We start from the raw sequence: 27,258 nt of genomic DNA, 5'->3' as shown, positions 1-27,258 counted from the left end.
ATGAGCCAAACCTCTTTTCTTTATAAATTACCCCGGCTCCGGTAGTCTTTTTCTTTTTCTTTTGAGACAGAGTCTCGCTCTGTCACCCAGGCTGAAATGAAGTGGCGTGATCTTGGCTTGCTGCAACCTCCGCCCCCCAGGTTCAAGCGATTCTCCTGCCTCAGCCTCCCAAGTAGCTGGGATTACAGGCACCCGCCACCACGCCCAGCTAATTTTTGTATTTTTAGTAGAGATGGGGTTTCACCATGTTGACCAGGCTGATCTCCAACTCCTGAGCTCAGGTGATCCACCCGTCACAGTCTCCCAAAATGCTGGGATTACAGGTGTGAGCCACTGTGTCCAGCCGGGTAGTTCTTTATAGCAGTGTGAGAATGGACTAATACAACCCTGCTGCAGCCACTGGCTGCCCAAGCGGATTCTATGCAGTTCTTGCTTCTCAGCGTCACTAGCTTCTGATTTAAAGTCCGGGATGAATACGTCTAATTGGTAACACTTGAATAATTTGCCCCTGCCTTTGTTGTATGGGGGGTTGGAAAAATAAAAATTTGGTGTTTTCAGCTTTCATGGTGGGAGACAGAACTCCACCAAAACTTATAAGGTGGTCTGTTGTCAAAGAGGAGCTCATTCATGATTGGCCACACTGTAGCTATTTTTGACCATATGTTTCAGGAGCTAACAAAATATGACCAGCTATTTTCGTAAGTAAAGTTTTATTGGAACAGTCACACCCATTCATTTACCTGTTGTCTATGGCTATTTTCATATTATAAAAGCAGAGCTAAATAGTTGTGATAAAAAACCATCTGGGCCACAAATATTTACTATTTGGCCCTTTATTGAAAAAGTTTGTCAACCCCTGACAGGAATAATGCTGACATACATATATATATATAAAGAGAGAGAGAGAGTCACACACAGACAGACAGACAGACACACGGAGTCTCGCTCTGTCGCCCAGGCTGGAGTGCAGTGGCGCAATCTCGGCTCACTGCGAGCCCTGCCTCCTGGGTTCACACTATTCTCCTGCCTCAGCCTCCCAAGAAGCTGGGACTGCAGGCGCCTGCCACCACGCCCGGCTAATTCTTTGTATATTTAGTAGAGACGGGGTTTCACCGTGTTAGACAGGATGGTTTTGATCTCCTGACCTCGTGATCTGCCTGCCTGGGCCTCCCAAAGTGCTGGGATTATAGGCGTGAGCCACCACACCTGGCCATAATGCTGATATTTTAATTCAGGGTCATGCAGTCAACATTACAGGTGTTGTGAAGAACTACATGTTCATTTGTCCAAATTGTCCCTTTAAAATAAGGAGATTACAAACAAATATTTGAAGCTCTTTGAGGAGGGGCTTTTCAGATTTAAAGTGATAAACCTTATTAGTCTCTCTTTAGGCAGAGAACTGAAGATACATGTGTATCTCAAACTTGTGAGTGAAATTCTCTTTCAGACTTTAACATTGAAAAGTTAATTTCTAATTCTTTCTCATATATTCATGGCATCGTTAATGATGTGCCAAAGATGTCCTGTAACTTGAGAAAGGAGAAAATTATATAAGTTTAGTTGAGAGTCTTAGAAAATTCTGGTTCCCTGTAACACTAGCCTACCCACATGGAGTAAGTCAAGTTATGGGAGTTCTGTTTGCCATAACCTAACTTTTGTGTATTACAATTTTCAGAACTTGTTTGCCACCAGAACAAGTTGTCTTGTCAAAAATTACAAGCACATTTCCACAGGATAGACATTTTGTGAGTGCCTGCCTGCCTACACCTAACTCAGTGGTTGGGGCCCAGGCAGCCGTGTTTGTAGTACAGACATTCCTTGACTTACAATGGGGTTATATCATAATACAACCATGGTAAGTTGAAAATCTTGTAAGTAAGAAATGCATTTAATATACCTTACCTACCAAAAATCATAGCTTAGCCTACCTTAAACATGCTCAGAACACTTACATTAGCCTACAGTTGGGCAAAATCATCTAACACAAAGCCTATTTTATAATAAAGTGTTGTGTATCTGGTATGATTTATTGAATACTGTACAGAAAACAGTGAAAAACAGAATGATTGAATGGATATTCAAATTATCGTTTCCCAGGCTGTCATCACCAAAAAAAAAAAAAAAATTAGCTGAGCATGGTGGTGCACGCCTGTAGTCCCAGCTACTTGGAAGGCCAACGTGGGAGGATTGCTTCAGTCCTGGAGATCGAGGCATCAGTGAGCTATGATTGCCGTCACTGCACTCAGCCTGGGTGACAGAGTGAGACCCCGTCTCTAAAAGCAAAACAAAACAGAAACATAATTCAGTGTCCACTGAATGCATATCGCTTTTGCATCATTGTAAAGTCAGGAAATCTTGTCGAACCATTGTAAGATGGGGACTGTCTCTATATGGCCACACTTACTCCGGCTATTGTTACATAATAAGGCATGAAAAAATGGGGGAAAGTGTATAATTTGGGAAGAAAGAAATAATACCGTATTCATAGGCAGGGCCATTGTATACGCAGAGAATCAAAAATAATCTGAAAATTAAGTGAATTTATTAACAAGATGGTTGAACTCAAGTTTATTATATAGAATCAATTGATTTATGTAACCAGCAATAAACCAAAAAGCCTCTAGTTTAAAAAATAACTCTTTTTGAGACAGGAATCTCACTGTGTCACGCAGATTGGAGTGCAGTGGCATGATCCCGGCTCACTGCAACCTCTACCTCCCAGGTTCAAGTGATTTTTGTGCCTGAGCCTCCTGAGTAGCTGGGATTGTAGGCATGCACCACCACACATAGCTAATTTTTGTATTCTTAGTAGAGACGGGGTTTCACCATATTAGCCAGGCTGGTCTCGAACTCCTGACCTGAGGTGATCTCCACTCACTTTGGCCTCCCAAAGTATTGGGATTACAGGTGTGAGCCACCACACCCAGCCAAACATGACATTATTTAAAAATACTAGAAAACTAAATATTTAAGAATAAATCCAACAAAAAGTATAGAAAATTTATTTACTGAATACTACAAAGTGTTCATGTTAGTCTGGGTTCTGTTAGAAGCAGTTGTCACAACAATATTAGACATGCAAGGAATTTATTAGGGAAAATGCCTATGAGCAAAAATGGAGAGAGTTGGTAGAGCATTCACACCAGAATGCTCATGTGACATTTGTGAAGGAGAGACGAAAGGAAGTTTGAGTGGAAGAGCCTTAGACTGCACTCTAACAGTGGTTTAGCAAGGTGGAAGGAGAATCCTTGAACCCATCAGAGTATTCCTGAGTCTCCCAGAACAGGCATTCCTTAGTATTTTTACCAGGCTCAGTTATTGATTGGGATTATCGCATGGGAAGCTGGGCCCCAGTTCAAACATGTTGATAAATTACAGAGCCCTGTAATAGGGATTTTGTTCAAATACACTCCCTGTAGTTTGGAATCTGAGAGGCATATTTTCAAGGCCACCTGAGCTTACACTTTGCACCACACAAATCTACTTCTTCACATAGGTTTGAAGTTCAGGGAGCAGCTCCTCCATGGCTTTCAATGAGCTTCTTTTCCTGAGAAGAAACTTAGACCTAAGAGATGGTGGTGGGAAGAATTATAGCCCCTGTATGGTTGATCTCAGGGTTGCAACTGGTACTTATCCTCTCTCCTCCACTATGCATTTTGTTTTCTCCTCACATAATCAGCTCTGCAGGTCTCAGTGGCTTATATGTTGGTATGACTCAAGCCTTCTTTCCTGAAATGTCTGAACGCTTGGTAATCATTCTTCTCAGGCTAATGCTGGGATATATGTCCGTTTACAGTTACAGTGAGGTAAAGGAATAACCAAGCGAGTCATGTGGATTCCACACATTCCTCTCTGTTCACATTACATAAAAGCAGCCCTGCGTCCACCTACTGCTCAGGATCAGTTATCCCTGCCAAAATGGCAACTCTTCTTACCTGCTGATTCTTGGGCCCTGGTGTTTTAAGTGCCCTGGTGGCAGCTGTAAACTTGTTCACTGAGACTCTTGTACTGTTGCCTGGCAAGAGTATAGGCCTTTGGAACCAGGACCTGCAAACATGCAGAGTCCGTAGCTGTAGGAATGGGAAGTACAAAATCCCTTTGTGGCTCATTGGGAATAATGATAAATGGGTGACTCTTGCTTCTACTCATTTGTTCCTAGGCCCATCTGTTCTTCCTGCTGTATACACTGCTCCATATAGAGGTCTGTGGTTTGATGTATCTTCATATTAAAAGGTGTCATTCCATTATTTCACATTATTGCCTTTAAGCTGAAAGTTCAGCTATGCCTTTATAAGGTTATTACAGCGTTCTCTGAGGCCAGTTGCTTCTGGATTGTGTGGTATGTGATATGACTAGTGGTCCCAAGGTTGTGATCATACTCCTGTGTTTGCTTTGAATTGGGTCCACTGGTTGGACTCTGATATGTGGGATTCTAGTCCTGTGGTTCAGGCATTCTGGAAGCCCCTGGATTATGATCCTGGCTGAACCTCTGAGGTAAGTAAGATAAACCCAAACCCAGAATATAGATATCTATCACTGTGAAATGAACTACTGGCTGTTCTGGGATGAGAGGCACCATATATAGTCTACTTGTTATCAAATGACTGGTTGCTCTTCTTGAAGAATAGGATCATATCAGGAACTCATACGGTTGGTCTCTGTTGCTGACAGGTTGGACATTCAGAAGTAGCAGTAGCTGGACAGACCTTGATAAGTGGAAGTTTATATTGTTGGACACGTGTAGCCTCTATCTAGTGTCATTGTGGTCAGTCTACTCATGTATTAATTGTGCCAGTTCTGGGATATCCTTTTTTATCTTCATGGTTGTTCAGTGCCTCTTCCATGTTTAATGCCTTTTGGTGGGCATTAGTGTGGAATATAGAAAACTTTATACACTTTGTGCCCATTCCCATGTCTCCATCCTGTGTCTTTACCCTATCCCTCCTTGTCCCTGATCTTTTTGTCTTTTTCCTTCTAGACCCCTGACCAGACATCCATGCACTGGAATTTACATATATTTTCACCTTGGGCCACTGTCTTGTCTGTTTTGTGTTGCTATAACAGAATACTTGAGGCTGGGTCATTTATAAAGAAAGAGGTTTATTTGGCTCACAATTCTGGTGGCTGGAAGGTTCTAGATTGGCCACCTGCATTCAATGAGGGCCTCAGACTGCTTCTACTCATGGCAAAAAGTGAAAGGGGAGCAAGTGTGTGCAAGATCACATGGCAGGCTGGGCGCAGTGGCTCACGCCTGTAATCTCAGCACTTTGGGAGGCCAAGGCAGAATTGCTTGAGCCCAGGAGTTCGAGACCAGCCTGGGCAGCAAAGCAAGACCTTGTCTCTACAGAAAATAAAATAAATAAATAAATAAAACTAAATGGGCATGGTGTTGTGTGCATGTGCCTGTAGTCCCAGCTACTCAGGAATCTGAGGTGGGACGATTGCTTGAGCCCAGGAGGTCGGGCTGCAGTGAGCCATGTTGATGCTGCAAAAAAAGAAAAAGAGATCACGTGGTAAGGGAGGAAGCAAGAGAGAGAAACCAAGGAAGCCAGACTCTTTAACAACCTTCTCTCGGGGGAACCAATTGGTTTCTGTGAGAGTGAGAACTCACTTGCCCCCTCAGACAAGCATTGATCTATTCACAAGGGATCCACCTGCATGACCCAAACAGCTCTTGCTAGGTCCTACCTGCTAACACTGCTACATTGGGGATCAAATTTCAGCATGAGTTTTGGCAGGGACAAACCATATCCAAACCATAGCAGCTGCTATCCTTTGGCATGACCCATATCTACCGCTCACAACTCTACCCATTGAGGAGATTTTTCCTTTTCTCTTTCTTTTAAGGCTGTTCCTGAATGTGACTTCAACATAGCCTGTCAAAAAAAGAGTTAATAGAACAGATCTGAGACTGCTGTCCTTAGGAAGACCTATTTGTAAAGTTGTCTTTTTTGGCGGCTGGCATCTGGGAACTTGGATTTCAGGAATGTTTCCAGCATTTCATAACTGATAAGAATTAAAATATAGACATTCTTATCCAGGGTTAACAGACTTTTTCTATAAAGGGCCAAATAGTGAATATTTTAGGTTTTGTGGCCCAGATGATTTTTCTTACAACTACTTAACTCTGCTTTTATAGCATGAAAAGAGCCATAGCCAATAGGTAAATGAATGGGCATGGCTATGTTTAGCAGTATCTCTTCTACCTACATGATGCCAGTAGCACCACTCCCTCAAAATTGTGACAGCCTAAAATAACTCCAGACGTTGCTAAATATCACCAAGACGGGAAGAATCAGTCTTAGTTCAGGACTACTACAATGATTTTTTTCAGGTGGATCTTTACTTCACTTTAGATATTTCCGGATGTCCTATCTTATGAAAAACGTTTTATATATTTGTCTTTTTTGTTGTTGTTTTTAGTTGTTTTAGGTGAAGGGTAAGTCTAGTTTCTTTTATTTTATCTTGACCTAAAGCCAAAGTCACTTCGACATTGCAGGAGGTGTCCTGACGTGCCCCCAACCACTGTATCCCGAAAAACTTCACTGAAATGGCGGATCTTTTGAGTCTTCATAGTGTTTATCTCCCATTTTCTGGAGCCACATGTGTGTTACCAAGGACTTTAAGGGTACCAGTCACCTCTAGCCTATTCTTTTATTCATTCTGTCCAATCAGCATGATGTAATATATGTAAATAGATCAGGAGGTTTAGATGTCTGTCCCCCACCCAACCCGCACTGACTTTGTTATGACAGAGAGTGGAAGAGTTAAGAGTCCTAAGATAAAACTGTAAGTTAATATTGCCTTGCATGGATGCAGATTTTTTTCTGATCTTCTAATTGGAATGGAAAGTAAAGTAATGGAAAGTAACACCACATCAGTATTTGAGGCTTAATCAGCTTCAGCAGCAATATTATGGCTGAGACTGCAGGCTGTGATTAGGGCTAGAATTTGGTTCATTCTGTGGTAGTCTGCACAGTCATTTTTTAGGATCTGTCTTCTTTCTCCATAAATTAAATAGAATACAATAGAAACTATTACCTCTGCGTACTTCTGAGTCTTTACTGGTGGCACTAGTCTTTATTCTGTGCCCCTCTGGAAGAAATAGTCTTTTATTTACTGTCTTGTTCTGGGGAATGGGGCAGAGGTTTCCACTTGGCTTTTTCCATTGTGACGGCTTTTACCACACAGGTCATGGACCCATTATTTAGGGTATTCTAACTGCCAAGTATATAAATTCTAATTATAAACTGAGGGAGTGGGGAATGACCATTATTAGGTGGATCTGCAGACTCAGTGGACCCACTGAGCCACGCTTTTGCCATGACTGTATTTATTACCTACATTCAGCAGGTTCTGGCTGGGTGGTTGGTTCTTTTACCCCATAGAGCCTCAATTGGGATCATTCTTTTAGTTCCATTCAATTGGTAGCTCTAAGCTGCTCTAGGAAGGCATAACTTACATATCTAGTACCTTGGTGTTATTCCATGTGGCCTTTCTGCCTCCCTAAGGCTAGCTGGAGCTTTTTCACAACATTAGTGGTCTCAGGGTACTTGAATCTTTTATACAACCTCACTTCTATCGTATTCTTTTGGTCAGAACAAGTCACAGAGCCAACCCACATCTGTGGGGAGGGCACATAGATTCCAGGTTTTGATGGGTAACTGGCAAGACTGCATTGCAAAAGAGCATATGGGATAAGAATTACCTCTGTGGCCATCTTTGGAAATACAGTTTACCATATCAGTGCTTCATCTGCTATCTTCTAAAATTTGGTAGACCTTTCTTTTAACCTATTCAAATCTTTATTTTTATATACTTAAACATCTTTTTCACTGTTACTTTAGTAAGGATTTAGCAGAAATAAATGTGGTTGTTCAGTTCACTGTGGTTAATTGACAGTTGTTATCTTTGGAATTAGAGATTATTGCCTTTTTTTTTTTTTTTTTTTCCTTGAAATGGAGTCTCAATCGCCTAGACTGGAGTGCAGTGGTGCAATCTCGGCACACTGCAACTTCTTCCCAGGCTCAAGCCATCCCTCACACCTCAGCTTCCTAAGTAGCTGGGACTACAGATGTGTACCACAAGCCTGGCTAATTTTTTTAAATTATTTTTTGTAGAGGCGAGTTTCACCATGTTGCCCAGGCTGGTCTCTAACTCCTGGGCTCAAGTGATCCACCCACCTTGGCCTCATACAGTGCTGGGATTACAGGCGTGAGCCACTGTGCTCAGCTTGATGCTTTGCTTTTCTTTTTTTTTTTTTGAGACGGAGTCTCGCTCTGTCACCCAGGCTAGAGTGCAGTGGCACAATCTCAGCTCACTGCAAGCTCCGCCTGCCGGGTTCATGCCATTCTCCTGCCTCAGCCTCCTGAGTAGCTGGGACTACAGGCGCCTGCCACCATGCCCGGCTAGTTTTTTTTATTTTTAGTAGAGGTGGAGTTTCACTGTGTTAGCCAGGTTGGTCTTGATCTCCTGACCTCATGATCCGCCCGCCTCCACCTCCCAAAGTGTTGGGATTACAGGTGTGAGCCACCGTGACCAGCCTAGCTTGCTGCTTTTCTTAATGGCTCCATGTTGTCTTATTAACCTACTAGAAAACAAGTTGTCTTTAGTTTCTCCCCCAGTACCCCCACTACTATCTGATAATTTTCTTGGCCAGTTGTATATCAGAGTGGGAAGGCAGTGTTTGGAAGTAGTTTGCCCTGGTATAAAGGCATTATTCCTGATAGGAAATAGGAAGTATGTTTTTTATAGCGAATTTAAGCTTGTCTGCTTTTTATTTTTTATTTTTTATTTTTATTTTTTATTATACTTTAAGTTTTAGGGTACATATGCACAATGTGCAGGTTAGTTACATATGTATACATGTGCCATGTTGGTGTGCTGCACCCATCAGCTCGTAGCTTGTCTGCTTTTAATCTTAAATGACATCAGTGGTACAATACTATTTGCTGTCAGGGATCTATAGACTCTTTCCACTTTCTTCTGCTATGCCACTGCTCTTAGTTGAGGTTATACTATGTCATCTTGAGGTTGTTGTTGTTGTTGTTGTTGTTTTAATGCTTAGTTATCTGGGCGAGGAATAGAGAAAGATGTTCTACCTCTTTCACAGAGTGAACAATAGGATTGTACCATTGGAAATCTTTTTTATTTAGTGGTAGATTATGTCATTTTGAGTCTCTTTAGAAAGAAATTCTTTAGAAAGTCATATTTTAAGAGGAATATTGATAAACTGGGTCATCTCTAGAGATGTCAGCCAGGATATTGGATATCAAATATTTGGAGGCCACTAAAGAAGAAAAGTTTACATCTGCTTAGAAGTGAAATAATGAATTAATATACTTTCATATAAAATAATGAATTTGGGGTTCTGGCATTGTTTGAATGAATAGAGGCCATTGGTCATGTTGAAGAGGAGTTCCTTTGAGAGCTGAGGGATCTCTTCTCTGCCTTTTCAAATCTTTTATGATTCAGAGGTTTTATGATTTTTCCATAGTTAACTGCTTTGCCGTAAGTGGTTGTTTGCTTGAAATCAGAATTGTGGGGTGCCTTATATTTTAAACAGCATATTTGAAAAATAATCTAATTTTTTTCTTCTGTTCCACAGGACTTAAATACTATTTATTCTTATCTTCATGGAATGGAAATATTATCAAATCTCAGGGAACATCAGCTTAGGTAAGTGTGGTTCTGTATTTAAGAGCACACGCTGTATAGCCATTCATTCATTTATTCACCAAATATTTGTTAAGCACCTTTATATTCCTTATTGTTTTAAGCCCTTGGTATATGCATTATAGGTTAGATCCCTGGTTTCCTGGAGTTTATATTTTGGTAGGGGTGATTTTGGAGTTGGCGAAAAACACTGACAATAAAAACTGAATTTGTTTTTCTTATTCAGTTTTTCTTAGCCATGGGACCTTAAGTCAGAACTAACCTTTAACTGTGGTTTTGTCTTCAATAAAATAGGGGTAATGATAGTATCTTTGTTGAAGTGTTTCAAGGATTAAATGAAAATAAGTACCTAAAGCAAAACACAGTGCTGAGGTTGTGCTAGCTAGTAAAGACAAAACTCCTGTTATCTTTTTGTAGTTTGTGTTGATATTTATTATGCCAAATGCTTCAGCTGGGTATGGTATGTTGTATTATAGTGTTGTATTAAAGTGAAAGGAGCAGGAATCTTGATTTGGCCTAAGCTCTTGTGGAGAAAACCGATAAACTTTCTGAACCTTGTTTTTTTCTTCTGAAAAATGGGCTGGCTATCTGTCCTGGTTATCATAAATCATTATGATTATATTTATAAAAACACTTTCGAGTGCTATAAAACACTTAACTATATAATATTTTAATTAAACGTGTTCCCACCACGAACAGCTTATCCAGTGACTTTTCCTGGGTTTTCATCAAGTTTCTGGTTATTGACCAGATTGATAAAATGTAATTATTAGGGATTTATTATTTATTATGTATTTTCTGTATAACATAATTCAGCTGTTAGTGTATGCCAAATAATTAGGAAGAAAGAAAACTGAAAAATTAGCATTTTGTAATACTCAAAATATTTTTTATTGCAAACTGATTTATATATTCAGCAATTTTTTTGTATGTACACGCCTCTGCCAGTAACTGTTCTTCACACTGAGGATTCAGTAGTGAATCAGACAAATGTATATTTTTTGTAATGAAAACATTATTTGGTGTGAACTGACAGATTTTGACAGATTTTATAATGTACATAAAGAGTATTAAGGTTGTTGCCACTGAATATTATCTATATTATTGCATTATGTATATATATAAAATATACATATATTTCTAAACTCTTTGTAGTTTAGTGACAACATACTGGTAGATTTGGTCATTTTCTAACAATCAATTAGATTATAATAATTAGTTGAGGTCAAATTATAACAATTTTAAAAACAAAATGTAAGATAAAATCTTCAATTTTTTTTTTTGATAGATTAATGTCTGCAAGAGCACGCTATGAGAGATACAGTGGCAATCAGGTTCTCTTTTGGTAAGTATTTCCATAATTCACATAAACTAATGACTTTTATGTTTAAATTTTAACTCTTAGCATTGAAATTCATTTGATTCTGGGACAATTTATGTAGAGCACGCTGAAAAATATTCATAGACCATGAAGTATATAACATACATAGAATCCACCAAAAGTGTACAAAGCAATGAATTTTAATAAATATATACTAAATGTGTAATGACTACTCAGATGAAAATACCAGTTTTCCAGAAGGCTCTAATCAACTTTGAAAGGTAATGACAATTCTGACTTGTATCACTGTAGGTTAGTTTTGCCACTTATTGAACTTGGTATAGAGAGAATCTTTTGGTGATGCTTTTTTAAACTTAATAAATATCCAAATTTTTCTGTTTTTGTATGTGTTCTTTTTCACGCTGTACAATATATAATTGTGTGCAAATAATGATTTGTTTGTCCCTTCCACTGTTAATAGTTGGGTTATTTCTAGTTTTCTTTTTGTTTGTTTGTTTGTTTGTTTTTGAGATGGAGTTTCGCACTTGTCGCCCAGGCTGGAGTGCAATGGCATAATCTTGGCTCACTGCAACTTCCGCCTCCCAGGTTCAAGTGATTCTGCTGCCTCAACCTCCCAAGTAGCTGGGTTTACAGGCATTAGCCGCCATGCCTGGCTACTTTTTGTATCTTTAGTAGAGATGAGGTTTTACCATGTTGGTCAGGCTGGTCTGAGACTTCTGACCTCAGGTGATCCACCTGCCTCGGCCTCCCAAAGCGCTGGAATTACAGGTGTGAGCCACCGTGCCTGGCCAATTTCTAATTTTTAGTATTATAAATAATACAGTTTCTATTAACATTCTGTTATTTTTGTGCCCTTATTGCTTACTCCTGTTGAGGATATTCCTAGGAATAAAATTATGGTCATGTGCCACATAACGTTGTTTCAGTCAGTGATGGACTATTGTGTCAAGTTGCCTGCAGTATTCAGTAGAGTAACATGCCGTGCAAGTATGTAAACTAGGAGCAATAGGCTATACCATATAGCCTAGATGTATAGTAGGCTATACCATCTTCTAGGTTTGTGTTAAGTACACTCTATGATGTTAGCATGATGAAATCATCTAATGATGCATTTTTCAGAAAGTATCACCGTCATTAAGCAAGGCATGACTGTAGTGGAAATGTGCATGTTCAAATTCAGGAGATTGTGACAGTTTTTTAAAATTAGTTGTACCAATTTTTTTTTTTTTTTTTTTGAGACGGAGTCTTGCTCTGTCGCCCAGGCTGGAGTACGTTGGCACAATCTCAGCTCACTGCAAGCTCTGCCTCCTGGGTTTGTGCCATTCTCCTGCCTCAGCCTCCTGAGTAGCTGGGACTACAGGCGCCCACCACCATGCCCAGCTAATTTTTTTTTGTATTTTTAGTAGAGACGGGGTTTCACTGTGTTAGCCAGGATGGTCTCGATCTCCTGACCTCATGATCTGCCTGCCTCAGCCTCCCAAGGTGCTATGATTACAGGCGTGAGCCACCGCGCCTGGCCAATTGTGCCAGTTTTAATAACCATTAGCTGTGTATAGTTAAGTTCCAGTTGCTCTACATGTTTGACAACCCTTAATGTTTGTGTTTTATTGTTTGCTTATTTTGAATTTTTGCTAGTCTGCTGCTGATTACATTATGTTAGTTCATTGTGATTTTATTTTACATTTCCCTGTTACTAATGATGATGAATGACATTTATGTTTCTATCAGGTATTTGGATAGCTTCTTTTATTAATTGGGTTGTCTGTATCATTTCTGTTGATTTGTAAAAGTTCTTTTTGAATTCTGAGTGGAAGTCCTTTGTTGGGTATGTCTAGTCTATTATCTATTTCCACTGTGCCACTTTTCCTTTTTTCTGTTATTTTTTTTTTTTTTGAGACGGAGTCTCACTCTTGTCGCTGAGGCTGGAGTGCAATGGTGTGACCTTGGCTCACTGCAACCTCTGCCTCTCGGGTTCAAGGGATTCTCCTGCTTCAGCCTCCCGAGTAGCTGGGATTACAGGCGCCTGCCACCATGCCCAGCTTATTTTTTGTATTTTTAGTAGAGATAGGGTTTCACCATGTTGGTCAGGCTGGTCTTGAACTCGTGACCTCAGGTGATCCACCCACCTTGGCCTCCCAAAGTGCTGGGATTACAGACGTAAGCCACCGCTCCCAGCCTTCTTTTTTTTTTTTTTTTTTTTGAAATGGGGTTTTCTTGCGTTGCCCAGGCCAGTCTTGAACTCCTAGGCTCAAGAGATCCTCCTGCTTCAGACTCCCGAGGATTACAGGCATACGCCACTACACCCAGCTCTTTTTGCTCTATTATTGGCATCTTTTGAGAAAGAGTAATTCCTTTCTCAACTTGTCCCCTTGTGATTAGGGCCTTTTGTGTCCTGTTTTAAAAAAAAGCAAATTTTTCCTTTCTTCATGATTGCGAAGATTTTCTTTGTTTCTCCTCTAAAAGTTTGGTGTTTTCTTTCTCAAATGTAGATCTACAATTCATCTTGGAATTGAGTTTTACTTTTGATGTGAGGTAGAATTCAAGATTCATTTTTCTTAATTTTAAAAATATTTATTAGTCATTTTAAATTTAATGAGAAACCCATCACGTTTCTTTTTCCTTCCTTCCTTCCTTCCTTCGCTCCCTCCTCGTCTCCTCTCCTCTCCCCTCCCCTCCCCTCTCCTCCCCTCCCCTCTCCTCCCCTCCCCTCTCCTCTCCTCCCCTCCCCTCTCCTCTCCTCTCTTTTCCCTCCCTCCCTCCCTCCCTTCCTTCCTTCTCATTAGTTCTTTTTGTCTCACCGTGTCACCCAGGTTGGAGTGCAGTGGCATGATCTCGGCTTACTACAACCTCCGCCTCCTGGGTTCATACAATTCTCCTGCCTCAGCCTCCGAAGTAGCTGAGACTACAGGCGCGTGCCACCACGTCTGGCTAATTTTTGTATTTTTAGTAGAGATGGGGTTTCACCACATTGGCCAGGCTGGTCTTGAACTCGTGACCTCGGGTGATCTGCCTGCCTCGGCCTCCCAAAGTGCTGGGATCACAGGCATGAGCCACTACGCCCAGCCTCATTACATGTTAACGCAATTAACATTTATGAGAAAGAACTATTTTCATAAAAGATTTAATTATAGTTTAGCAAATCTAATATCTCTCTGACATTAATCGGATTGTCATATCTGCTGCATTCAGTCTGTTGTGATATATTTTTTGAATGAAAGAAATCTTCATACAGAGAAGTTGTTAAAAAAAAAAATGCGGGGAAGTTCTTTTCACATAAGTTGGGTATTCTTCTTTAAAACAGTACCAAAACTTGACAGGTTGCTTACAGATTAGTTTCAGTATGGGGTCTGAGACTTTATCCATGAACTTTTTACTGTGTTGCATTAGAAACAATTGGTCTATCTTGCACATTGAATAAATCATTTCTCTATGTTTGATTTTTGTAATGCCATGCATTGGCCATTTGGAAAATATTGATGGTCCTGGTGTATGTAGTTTTTCTCATTTTGGCACTTTAAAAAAAATTTATCAAAAATGGCATTGCTAATATCACCACCAGCCTCTTCTGAAAAGTTTAGGGAAGTGTCAGGCTCAGAGTAATGGATACAAATTTTCTAAAATGTAAATTGTTGATTGAAGGCATGGATTTTATTATTGGCAAGATTCATTAGGTATCCCTATGGACATCCAGTTGATCCAGCACCATTTATTGAAAAACTATCTTTTTCTCTCTTGTGCTGCAGTGTCCACTTTGTGTTAAATTAAGTGACCCCGTGTGTGTGCGTGTGTGTGTGTGTATCTCTGTGTGGTCTCTTTATTTTGCTCAATTGTTTATTGCTCATTTGTTTATTGTTTATTTTGCTCATTTGTTTATTTTGCTCATGCCTGTGTTCATGCAAGTACTGCACTGTCAAGCTGTGTAGTTTGAGTTTTTTTGTTTGTTCATTTTGTTGTTGTTGTTTTTTGTTTTTGAGACAGAGTCTCACTCTGTCACCCAGGCTGGAGTGCAGTGGCAAAATCTCGGCTCACTGCAACCTCTGCATCCTGGGTTCAAGCGATTCTCATGCCTCAGCCTCCCGAGTAGCTGGGACCACAGGCGTGGACCACCATGCCTGGCTACTTTTTGTATTTTTAGTAGAGACAGGATTTAGTAAAGATGGGGTTTCACCACGTTGGCCAGGCTGGTCTCAAACTCCTGGCATCAAGTAATCCGCCCGTCTCTGCCTCCCAAAATGCTGAAATTACAGGCGTGAGCCCCCACGCTCGGCCTAAGCTGTGTGTTTTGATATCTGATAGCATGAGTTTGTATTCAGTAGAGTAACTCAGGCTTGTACTCAGGCTTGTTCTTCAAGATTGTCTTGGCTATCACTGTTGCTTTGCCTTTCTGTGTAAATTCTAGAATCAGCTTGTCAATTTCCACACACAGTTATACACAAGAAAGCCTTTGGGAGGCTGTGGGCTTTGGATTAGGATAGCATTAAATCCATAAATCAATTCAGAGATAAATGACGTTGTTACAATGAATCTGTCAATCTGCAAACATGTATATTCTTCCATTTATTTAGTCTTCTTTAATTCTTCACAGCAGTGTTTTAGGAGGGTGTTTTTCCAACATAAACAGTTTGAGCAGTTTTTTCTGTAACACTTTTAAGATGTTTTATCATGTTCTTCCTTCTATTTATGTTGAAGAGTCAGTAATCAGTGTTCTTGTTACTCCTTTGCAGTTAATATGTTTTTTCCTCTGACTGCTTCTGAGATTTTTCTTGCTTTTTGCTTTTCAGCAGTTTTGTCTAATGTTGCTAGGTATGGTTTTCTTTGGATTTATTCTGTTTAGGGTTTATAGATCTTCATGATACCCTGATTTGATATCTTTCATCGATTTTGGAAAATTCTTACGGAGTATTTTAAAAATTATTGCTTCTGTCCTGTTTTCTCTTTCCTCCTTCCTGCTTTATTTTGTCCCATATTTCCTTTACACTGTTTTCCATCTTCCCGTCCTTTTTTCTGTCTGTGTTTCAGTCTCCCATTTTCTACTGCCTTATTTTCTAATTTGTGAATTTCTGTCTTCTGCTGTTTCTAGTCTAAAATACCCACTCATGTGAATTTTTAAGTTTTAATTGTAGTTTTTCAATTCTAGGTTTTCATTTCTGTTTCATAGATACCAGTTCTTTGGTTGAATCTGTCATCTGTTTTCGTTTTTTCTTGAATGTAATAAATATAGCAGGTTTTTTTTCTGTTGGTTTTAGGTTATTTGGTCTCATTTCCAGCAATGTTGATACTTTTTTTAACTTTTTAATCGACACATTATAGTTGTGTATATTTATGGAGTACAAGTTGATATTCCAATACAGTTATGTGTTATATAATGTACAAATTAGGGTAGTTAGCATATCCATCACCTCATACATTTAATCATTTTTTGGTGGTGAAAACATTCAAAAGCCTCTCTTCTAGCTATTTTGTAATATACAGTACTTTACTGTTAACCATAATAATCCTACTGTGCAATGGAACACCAGAATTTATTTTTCTTATTTTGTTGTAACTTTGTACCCACTACCCAACCTCTCCTCATCTTTCTCTCCCACCTCCCCACTCCAGTCTCTGGTAACCACAGTTCTACTCGACTTCTATGGTACCAACTTTTTATTTTTTAGATTCCACGTGTAAGTGATATTCTGCAGTATTTGCCTCTCTATGTCTGTCTTATTTCACTTAACATAATATCCTCCAGTTCCATCCATATTGCGCAAATGACAGGATTTCATTCTTTTCATGGCTGAATGATACTCTATTGAGTATATATACCCCATTTTCTTTATCTGTTCATTCATTGTTGGACACTTGGGTTGAGTCTGTATTTTGGCTATTGTAAAATATGGGAGTGCAGATATTTCTGTAACATACTGATTTCATTTCCTTTGAATATGTATCCAGTAGTAGGATTGCAGGATCACCTAGAAGTTCCATTTTTTATTTTTTTAGTAACCTCCATATTGTTTTCCATAATAACTACTAATTTATGTTCCCACCAACAGTGTATAAGTGTTCCCTTCTCCTGAAATCCTCGCCAACACTTGTTTTCGTCTTTTTGATAGTAGCCATTCTCACTGGAATGAAGTGGTGTCTTGTTGTGATTTGAGTTTGCATTTCCCTGATGATTAGTTTATTTGAATATTTTTTCATATACCTATTGGCTATTTTTATGTCTTTTCAGAAATGTCTGTTGAGCTATTTTGCCCATTTTTAATCAGTTTTTTATTGCTATTAAGTTTTTTATATATTCTGGATATTAACCCATTGTCAGAGGTATAGTTTGCAATTCTCTCCTATTTCTGTAGGTTGTCTATTCATTTTGTCAGTTGTTTCCTTTGCTGTGCAAAAACTTTTTAGTTTGATGTAATCAGATTTATCTGTTTTTGTTTCTGTTGCCTGTGTTTCGAGGTCTTCGCTTTAAAAATCCTTGCCTAGCACAGTGTTGTAAAGCATTTTCCCCTGTTGTCTTCCAGTAGATTTCGTGGTTTCAGGTTTCACATTTAAGTCTTTAATCCATTTTGAGTTGATTTTTGTATATAGTGAGAGGTAGGAGTTTAGTCTTATTCTTCTGCAAGGAGATATACATTTTCTAAGTGTTTTTGGCACCGTTTTTGAAAATCAGTTGTCTGTTTAATTCTGGGATATCCATTCTGCTCTATTGGTCTGTTTTTATGTCAGTACCATGCTTTTTTGGTTGCAGTAGCTTTGTAGTATATTTTGAGGTCTATCGATCTGTCCATTGCTGAAAGTAGGGTATTCGCGTTCCCTGCTATTACTATATTATAGTCTGTCTCTCCCTTTATATCTAATGATATTTGCTTTACAAGCTTGGGCACTCCAGTGTTTGGGGTGTGTGTGTTAATATATACTGTAAATATATATATGAGACACAAATATATATTATATAATGATTATATAATATATATTACAAATAATGTAATTGTTATATCTTCCTGTTGAATTGATCCCTTTATCATTATATAATCACCTTTTCTGTCTCTTTTTACAGTTTTTGACTTAAAGTAAGCATGGCTACTCCTGTTTGCTTTGGGTTTTCATTTGCATGGATGTCTTTTTCTATCCTTTAACTTTTTTTTTTTTTTTTTTATATGATGGAGTCTTGCACTGCTCCCCAGGGTGGAGCACAGTGGTGCGACCTTGGCTCACTGCACCCTCCGCCTCCTGTGTTCAAGCGATTCTTGTGCTTCAACCTCCCAAGTAGCTGGTATTACAGGCGCGTACCACCACACCCAGCTAATTTTTGTATTTTTTAGTAGAGACAGGGTTTCGCCATGTTGGCCAGGCTGGTCTTGAACTCCTGACCTCAAGTGATCTGCCTGTCTCAGCCTCCCAAAGTGCTAGGATTACAGGCATAAGCCACTGCACCCAACCTCTGTCCCTTAACTTTCAATCTGTGTTTGTCTTTAACAGTGAGGTGAGTCTGTTATACGCAGCATACATTTGGGTTTTATTATCCATTCAGCCATTCTATATCTTTTAATTGGAGGAGCTTACCCAGTTACATTCAAGGCTGTTATTTATAGGTAAGGATTTATTCCTGCCTTTGTGTTAATGGTTTTCTGGTTGTTTTATAGGTTTTTTTTTCTGTAGCCTTCTTTCTCTCTTGTTCACCTCTGTGGTTTTGTGGCTCACTGTGGTGCTATACTTTGTTTCCTTTCTCTTTCTCCTTTGTGTATCTGCTGTACTTACTTTATGTTTACTATAGAGCTAGCATAAAGAGTCTTGTTATAATGCACTATTATAAGCTGATAGCAAATTAACTTTGGTCTCTGTATTACTCCATTCTCACGCTGTCATAAAGAACTACCTGAGACTGGGTAATTTGTGAAGAAAAGAGGTTTAATTTACTCACAGTTCCACAGGCTTCACGGGAAGCATGAGTGGGAGGTCTTAGGAAACTTACAATCACAGCAGAAGGTGAAGGGGAAACAAGCACTCCTTACCACGGTGGAGCAGGAGACAGAGAGAGAATGCGATGGGGGGAAATGCCACACTTAAACCATCAGATCTTGTGGAACTCACTGTCATGAGAACAGCATGGGGGAAAATCTGTCCCCATGATCCAGTTGCCTCCCACCAGGTCCCTCCCCTGACACATGAGGATTACAATTCAACATGAGATTTGAGTGGGGACATAGAGCCAAACCATATTATTCCACCACTGGCCCCTCCCAAATCTCATGTCCTTCTCACATTTGAAAACCAATCATGCCTTCCCAGCAGTCCCCCAAAGTCTTAACTCAATCCAGCATTAACTTAAAAGTCCAAGTCCAAAGTCTCATCTGAGACATGGGAAGTCCCTTCCACCTGTGAGCCTGTAAAATCAAAAACAAGTTAGTTACTTCCAAAATACAATGGAGGTACAGGCATGGGGTAAATGCTCCTGTTCCAAATGGTAGAAATTGGCCAAAATAAAGGAGCTACAGGTCCCATGCTAGTCCGAAATCCAGCAGGGCAGTCATTGAATCTTAAAGCTTCCAAATAATCTCCATTGACTCCATGTCTCACATCCAGGGCATCCTGAGGTAAGTGGTGGGCTCCCAAGGCCTTGAGCAGCTCTGCCCCTGTGGCTCTGCAGGGTACAGCCCCTGTGGCTACTTTCATGGGCTGGCGTTGAGTGCCTGTGGCTTTTCTAGGCTCCTAGTGCAAACTGTGGTTCTACCATTCTGGGGTCTGAAGGACAATGGCCCCCTTTTCGCAGCTCCACTAGATAGTGCCCCAGTGGGGACTCTGTGTGGGGGCTCCAACCCCACATTTTCCCTCTGCACTGCCCTACTGGAGGTTCTCCATGAGGGCTCTGCCTCTGCAGCAGACTTCTTCCTGGATATCCAGGCATTTCCATACATCCTCTGAAATCTGGGCAGAGATTCCCAAACCTCAACTTTTGACCTCTGCGTACCCGCAGGCCCAACACCATGTGGAAGCCGCCAAGGCTTGAGGCTTGCAGCCTCTGATTCAATGGCTTGAGCTATACTGTTGGCCCCTTTTGGCCACACAGTTTTAAACTAGCAAATCTTGTGAGAGCTCACTATCATGAGAACAGCATGCGGTAAATCTGCCCCCGGATGGAGCTGGAGCAGCTGGGATGCAGGGTACCATGTCCTGAGGCTACACAGAGTAGCAGGGTCCTGGGCCCAGCCCAGGAATCATTTTTGGTTGGCCTCTGGGCCTGTGATAGGAGGGGCTGCCTTGAAAGACTCTGAAATGCCCTGGAAACATTTTCTCCATTGTGTTGGCTATTAACATTTGGCTCCTTTTGTGCACATTTCTGCAGCGGGCTTGAATTTCTCCCCAGAGAATGGGTTTTTCTTTTCTACCACATTATCAGGCTGCAAATTTTCTAAACTTTTATGCTCTGCTTCCCTTTAAAATATAAGTTCCAGTTTCAGATAATCTCTTTGTTCATGCATATGAACGTACACTTTTAGAAGCAATCAGATCACCTCTTGAATGCTTTGCTGCTTAGAAATTTCTTCTCCCAGATACCCTAAATCATGTCTCAAGTTCTAAGTTCCATAGATCTGTAGGGCAGGGGCAAAATGCCACCAGTCTCATTGCTAAAGCATAGCAAGAGTGACCTTTACTCCAGTTTCCAGTAAGTTCCTCATCTCCATCTGAGATCACCTCAGCCTGGACTTCATTGTTTATATCACTTATCAGCATTTTGGTCAAAAGCATTCAACAAGTCTCTAGGAAGTTCCAAACTTTTCCACATCTTTTCTGTCTTTTTCTGAGTCCTCCAAACCATTCCAGCCTCTGCCCGTTACCCAGTTCCAAAGTCACTTCTACATTTTCAGGTATCTTTGTAGCAGTGCCCCACTATTACTAATAATTTGTATTTCTATTATTGCACATATAATTATAGCAAAATTAGAAAACATAGGCAGTGAGAAAAACTTCATCTGAAACTTTGTTGTGAAGAATAAGAATGATTTCTCTGTGGTAAATTCCTTGGGATAACATTGTGGAGCTAAAAGTTATGACATCCTTGTGGCTTGTGGTGAAGATTCCTATATTGATTTGGAAAAAGGGTTTTGGTGATTTTGATTTGCAGTATTAGTAAGCAGTGAATAAATTTTTATCACAGCCCCTGTAAAATGGATACTATACGTGGATTTGGTTAGTATTTTAGAGTTGTTTTCATTTGCATTTTCTGTTTACTAGTGACTCTGTGTTCTGTGTAGCTGTTAAGAATTGTCTGTTTTAATCTTCTGTTCATTTACTACTTGAAATAGTAATGCATTTCTGTGAGTACTGATACCTATTACAGGTATTATCTTTAATCGTATCACATTTGAAAATTATTTTCTGTTCATCTTTTTGTTGTATTCAAGTTTTAACTTGTATGTGCTAATATACTTCAGAATTAAATGTTATTTTCTTCTACAAGTGTGATATAATTCTTCTGTTTTCTTTTTTTTCTAGGAAACATGTTTCTTAATTGCTTTCTTAGCTTTAAAGCTTTAATTAAACTGAAATTTATTTCAAGGAACAGTATAAACAATGATTGTTGTTTTTTGCTAAAATGTATTTCTAAAATACTTTATTCACTTTAAGTATTGGTGTTTTATAGTATGTATCTTAAGATAGTGATTATACTTTTATTTCACATAAACGTGGTCTGTATAAAACCTTAGGCAACAGGCAAAATATTCCAAATTTCCAGGTAGTGTTACTTAATTTTTAATTATTTGTACTATTATCAGAATATATTTCATATTGAATTCATATACATATGAACATGTGTGTTGTTTTGCTCATTTATTTACTTATTTATTTAAACAGTTCAGAAACGATTGCCAGATGTTGGTATATCCTGCTTTCTGGATCTGTGCTTGTGAAAGGCTGCATGGTCTTGCCTCCTTGCAGGTACGTTTACATTTGCTATATGGCAGGCAAAGTTAATGTTAAACTATTTTGTATAGGATGTATATTTTCTTTCAGTAAGTGATACATCTTTTAAATGTCGTTGCTTGTTGGCACCATTGGAAATACTTGGCAGGAATCAGTTAATCTTTTGTTATTTCTGAGGGTATAATCTGTAAGCTTATACCATGACATGATATCTTCTTCCTGTCTGAAAATTAGTTTTATGGGGCTGGGCACGGTGGCTCACACCTGTAATCCCAGCACTTTGGGAGACTGATGCGGGCGGATCACCTGAGGTCGGGAGTTCGAGACTAGTCTGACCAACGTGGAGAAACCCCGTCTCTATTAAAATACAAAATTAGCTAGGTGTGGTGGCGCATACCTGTAATTCCAGCTACTCAGGAGGCTGAGGCAGGAGACTCGCTTGAACCTGGGAGGTGGAGGTTGCTGTGAGCTGAGACCACGCCATTACACTCCAGCCTGGGCAACAAGAGCGAAACTCCATCTCCAAAGAAAAAAAAATTAGTTTTATGCACGATTTGATCTGATTTATCTAATTGGTTTTTGATTCATTGCTATTATTGGGTGTAGAGAGGTGATATAATAGTTAAGAAATTGGTTTTTGGAGTAAATCAACTAGATTAAAATTCTGATTCCATCACTAGTTATGTGACTTTGGACAAATTTTAGTTTTCTTGGCTGACAAATGGGAATAATAATGGTACCTACTTAAGTATTGTCATGAGGTGTTAGGAAACTACTACAAATGCTCTCAACAGAAGTCTATAAGGGTTCACACTCTGGAGCCAGACTTCATGAGTTCATATCTGCTCTACTATTTCTTGGGCAGATTACTTAATTTCTTTGTGCCTTACTTTGCTCATTTGTAAAATGAGCATAATAATACAACCTCTTTCATAGCATAAGCTAGTTCTGAGAAATAAATGACTTACTCTACATAAAGCTCTTAGAACAGTACCTGGCTGTTAGAAGTAATCTATTAGGTAAAAGAGAAGGGTGGTAGAAAGAAGGTCAGTTGTGGAATTCTGTTAGTAATTATTAAGATTTTAGGGCCTCAACGTATGCTTTAGTGACATAAAAATGTAATTTTTGGTGACTTTTTTCCCATAATGTTGAGAAGAAATTTCTAGGCTTTTAAAGTAAGACTTCCAATTGTAGTTAATTTAGTGGCATAACTATTTAACATAGATATCAGGATATGGGACATCTCAATTTAAATATCATTTTAGAAGTCATGCCTTGACTCCTGAAACTTTACATCATTGGCCTTTGGTTAAATGAAATGTGCTAATTGACCAGTTGAATAACACATATAGTTGACTGTATTTATAAATATATAGTAGTGCTTGGTTTTTTTGAGCTTTTTGGCCATTGTTCCTTTTCCCTGTATTTGTGAAACTCACATTAATGAATTTGTATTGTTAGTCCCTGAGAACTGAATATGCTGGATTGATATTGCCTATGGTTAGATTTTAAGATTATTAGTATTTTTCTGTTGAACACTCCTGCTGTTCTGAATGGTCAAGATCTTTGTTATGAGGACTTTTAATAGCCCTTAATCAACTGCAGTAATTCACTACTAGTTTGTGATCAAGACAGTGAAGTTTATCTTTTTAAGTAAATAATCAGAATGTTTGAGATTTTAGAAAAATCATGGTATGCATTAATGTAATCATAAACTTCACAGGAAACATGATTATGGAAGTTTAATCTTCTAAAGAATAATACTGATTAGGGAATTTGTATCTTTTGTGTGAAAGATTTATAATAGGCTATTGTAGGTTCATTTTTAGGATTTGTGAGTTACTATAACAAATAAACTACCTGGAATAATGCTTAGCATATATTAAGCATCAAGTAATTTTTGGCTTCTTCAGTCAGAATACAGAAACCATACCGTAATTGGAACAAGTGAAGTTTGATTTTTTTATTATTATGATTTTTTAAATTTGAGACAGAGTCGCTGTTGCCCAGGCTGGAGGGCAGTGGCACGATCTTGGCTCACTGCAACCTGCGCCTTCTGGGTTCAAGCAATTCTCCTGCCTCAGCCTTCCGAATAGCTGGGATTACAGGTGTGTGCCACCACGCCCAGCTAATTTTTGTATTTTTAGTAAAGACAGGGTTTCACCATGTTGGCTAGACTGGTCTCAGGCTCCTGACCTCAAGTGATCTGCCCGCCTTGGGCATTACAGTGCTGTGATTACAGACATGAGCCACTGCACCTGGCCTGAGCAGGTAAAGTTTAATTTTAAAATTAAACTAGTTCAAGGGATTAGCTACTAAGAAGGATAAAGCAGAATACCCTACAGCTGAGGGCGAGTTCCCAAGGACAAAACAAACTTGAAAGGGAGACAGACCCCTTCCTCACGACTAGAGTTGAGACTTGGTTGAAGAATGTTAGTTGCAGCCCAATAAATAGCAGAGACATTCACTGGGTTGCTCTGGGACAGAGCTGGTCCACAGTTGTCCGGTCAAGGCTGGCAGGAAGGGGAAGGGAACTGCTGACCAGGAGTGGCACGTAGGAGACCCCCCTTACCAGGATGCAGATGGCCCCTGAAGCTGGGGACAGGAAACAGAAGCCCTCCAATTGCAGAGGAAAGACTTTCTTACTGCAGTGTTACTCTAGCACCCTCTGCTGACAAAACTGTAACATTTTCAGCTAGCAAAGGAGAACATTTACACAATTCTCATCCTTATCACAAAGTATGGCAATAAAGGGTAGATTTGAAGCTGAGAGCCAGTATGTTTGGAGAGGCAGTAAATAACTGTCACAGTCCACTCCCCTGGCTGCTCAGCTTCCTCATGAATGCTTCTAAACACACTTGAAATTCCATTCAACAGTCTGTGTCTACGTAACAAGACAAAACTATCCTTTATACAAATGAAGTTCTTACCCTCTCCCCCAAATAAGGAGACACACAACAACAATCATTGCTAGCTATATTTGTATGTAATCTGTCATAGTGCCTCTGAATATTCTGTTAACTAAAGACTACCTTATAAAGTTTATCTTCAATATCTTATACCATATATATAGTAAGCAAAGAGAAAATGCAAAAAGCTACTTACTACAGTCTTTGTTTCTACAATGGGACACAAGGCTATAGTTCATATCTCTGTCTTTCACTACCCATTCAGTATTTCTTGCCTTAACTAAAACTTCAGCTGTTCTGTGTCCTTTACTTTGTGATAGGAACAAAACTTTAATTTTGATGTGTCTTCAACTATCCTGCCTTTTTCTTAGTTGCTGTAGTTTTTCATTAACCTTTTTTTTTTTTTAAGACAGAGTCTCACTCTGTCACCCAGGTTGGAATGCAGTGATGTGATCCCAATACACTGCAATCTCTGCCTCCCGGGTTCTGGCAATTCTCCTGTCTCAGTCTCCCAAGTAGCTGGGATTACAGGCATGCACCACCATGCCCGGCTAATTTTTATACTTTTTGTGGAGACAGGGTACCATGTTGGCCAGGCTGGTCTCAAACTCCTGACCTCAAGTGATCTGCCTCCCTTGGCCTCCCAGAGTGCTAGGATTACAGGTGTGAGCCACCTCACCTGGCTGTTTTCCATCAATCTTTATTGTTGTTGTTGTTGTTGTTGTTGTTATTGTTGTTGTTTTTTAAGATGGAGTCTCACTCTGTTGCCCAGGCTGGAGTGCGGTGGCTCAGTCTCGGCTCACCTCAACCTCTGCCTCCCAGGTTCGAGTGATCCCTCTGCTTCAGCATCCCAAGTAGCTAGGACTGTAGGTGTGCGCCACCACATCTGGCTAATTTTTGTATTCTTAGTAGAGATGAGGTTTCACCATGTTGGCCAGGCTGGTCTCGACCTCCTGACCTCAAGTGATCCACCTGCGTTGGCCTCCCAAAGTGCTGGGATTACAGTGTGAGCCACCCTACAGTGTGAGCCACCGCACCTGGCCCCATTAATCTTTAATAGTGGGCATGGCAATACTAACAGGAGCATAAGAGAATGGCCTAAGTTCCAGATGTAGTCTTTCTTGCCTACATTTTGTGCAGTAACCCATTTTTCCTCTGCTAATTGGAATCAGTCACGTGGGCCAGTGGACTAACCTCTTTTGCTGCCTGTTGGTTTAATGACTAGGTAGAAGTCTCTAGTTCAGTGGAACCATTGTTGTGTTTACTGGTAGAAGCAATACTCTTTTGTACACTAAGCCTCCAAACCAGCAGAGCTTAGAGTTGTTGTGAGGGGAAGCAAAAATTGTGTGAATGAGTTTATGAGAGGAAAATAAATCTCAGGACCCCCAAATCACTAAGTCAAAGAGAAAAGTCAAGCTGGGAACAGCATCAAGCAAAACTGCCTCCCATTTTATTCCTAAATAAGATAGCTACAAAAATAAAAAAAAAAAAAAAGCTACATTGCTCCCTCATGATTTGTCCATAAGGAAATTCCTTGTGGACCTAAGATCTTTACTCTAAACAGACTGAGGGAGCAAACCCAGCAAGGCCTTTCCAGATTTTTCTTGGCCTATGTAGCATTCCTTCCTTCCAGGTAGGGGGCAGGACCCCTCTGGAATGAGGGTTTTCAAGGGAGAAAGGAGAGTAACATTTCTAGGTTTTATGGCTTCCTTTGGGGAAGAGGAGTTCTACTTTCTATGACTCACCTTGGGAAAGAGGTTTCTGTTACTCACTTTGAGGGAGAAAGAGGGGCAAGAGAAGGTCAGAGACTTTGCCTTTGAGTTGTTTCAATATCCTTTAAAGAACTCACCGTGCCAAAGCACCATATTTTGGAGTATTGTTTTCTGAGTTCCAACAACTCTCTAGTTTTAGCTCTTTTATTGTGAAATATAATATGGGGAAAAGCGCAGATAACATAAATCTACATGTTAGTGAGTTACTACACATTGAATGTTTGTCTAATCACTACCCATATCAAGAAATTGAACATTGTCATTACCTAGAAGCAGCTTCCATGCCTTTTCTTAAATGTACTCTCTTACTTTTCCTCAACACCGGTTTCCTGAATTTTAATCAGTCTTGTATCTCTGAAGAGTTTTGGCCTGTGGATATGTACACCTTAGTTGAGGGCTATTATAAGTAATGCAGCTTTGAACATTTTTGTATATTAGATGCACATGTGGATACATTTCTGTTGTATATACTTAACAAGGAATTGTTGGCTCACAGTGTTGTAGTACTTCCTTTTAGTTCAGCTAAGAGCCGGGTCTTGTTACACAGCCATGAAATACTAGGCTCACAGACACTTTGAAGGATGAGAATAATGGAATCTATTGGGCAAAAAGGAAAAAGGGGAAACAAGAATTCTCTGCAAAATCAGTT

At 39.6% G+C, this 27,258-nt stretch overlaps 1 protein-coding gene across 11 annotated transcripts in view; it reads left to right on the top strand.

Annotated features, from left to right (window-relative positions):
• The window catches only part of RAPGEF6 (Rap guanine nucleotide exchange factor 6), a 212,071-nt gene that overhangs the window by 20,917 nt on the left and 163,896 nt on the right, over window positions 1–27,258 (top strand). For 9 of the 11 annotated variants that reach the window (XM_031010808.3, XM_055386558.2, XM_031010805.3 and 6 more), the window contains exons 2-4: window positions 9,608–9,678; window positions 10,964–11,020; window positions 21,860–21,943. In XM_031010808.3, coding sequence (XP_030866668.1) covers window positions 9,608–9,678; window positions 10,964–11,020; window positions 21,860–21,943 — 212 coding nt within the window. Of the gene's footprint in view, window positions 1–9,607; window positions 9,679–10,963; window positions 11,021–21,859; window positions 21,944–27,258 lie in introns of those variants that run through there. The other 2 variants (XM_055386556.2, XM_063706751.1) reach the window with 2 other exon arrangements.

This window comes from Gorilla gorilla, chromosome 4 (genome assembly GCF_029281585.2).
Source record: "Gorilla gorilla gorilla isolate KB3781 chromosome 4, NHGRI_mGorGor1-v2.1_pri, whole genome shotgun sequence".
NCBI classification, from domain to species: Eukaryota; Metazoa; Chordata; class Mammalia; order Primates; family Hominidae; genus Gorilla; species Gorilla gorilla.
This window is presented reverse-complemented; position numbering and strand designations above follow the sequence as displayed.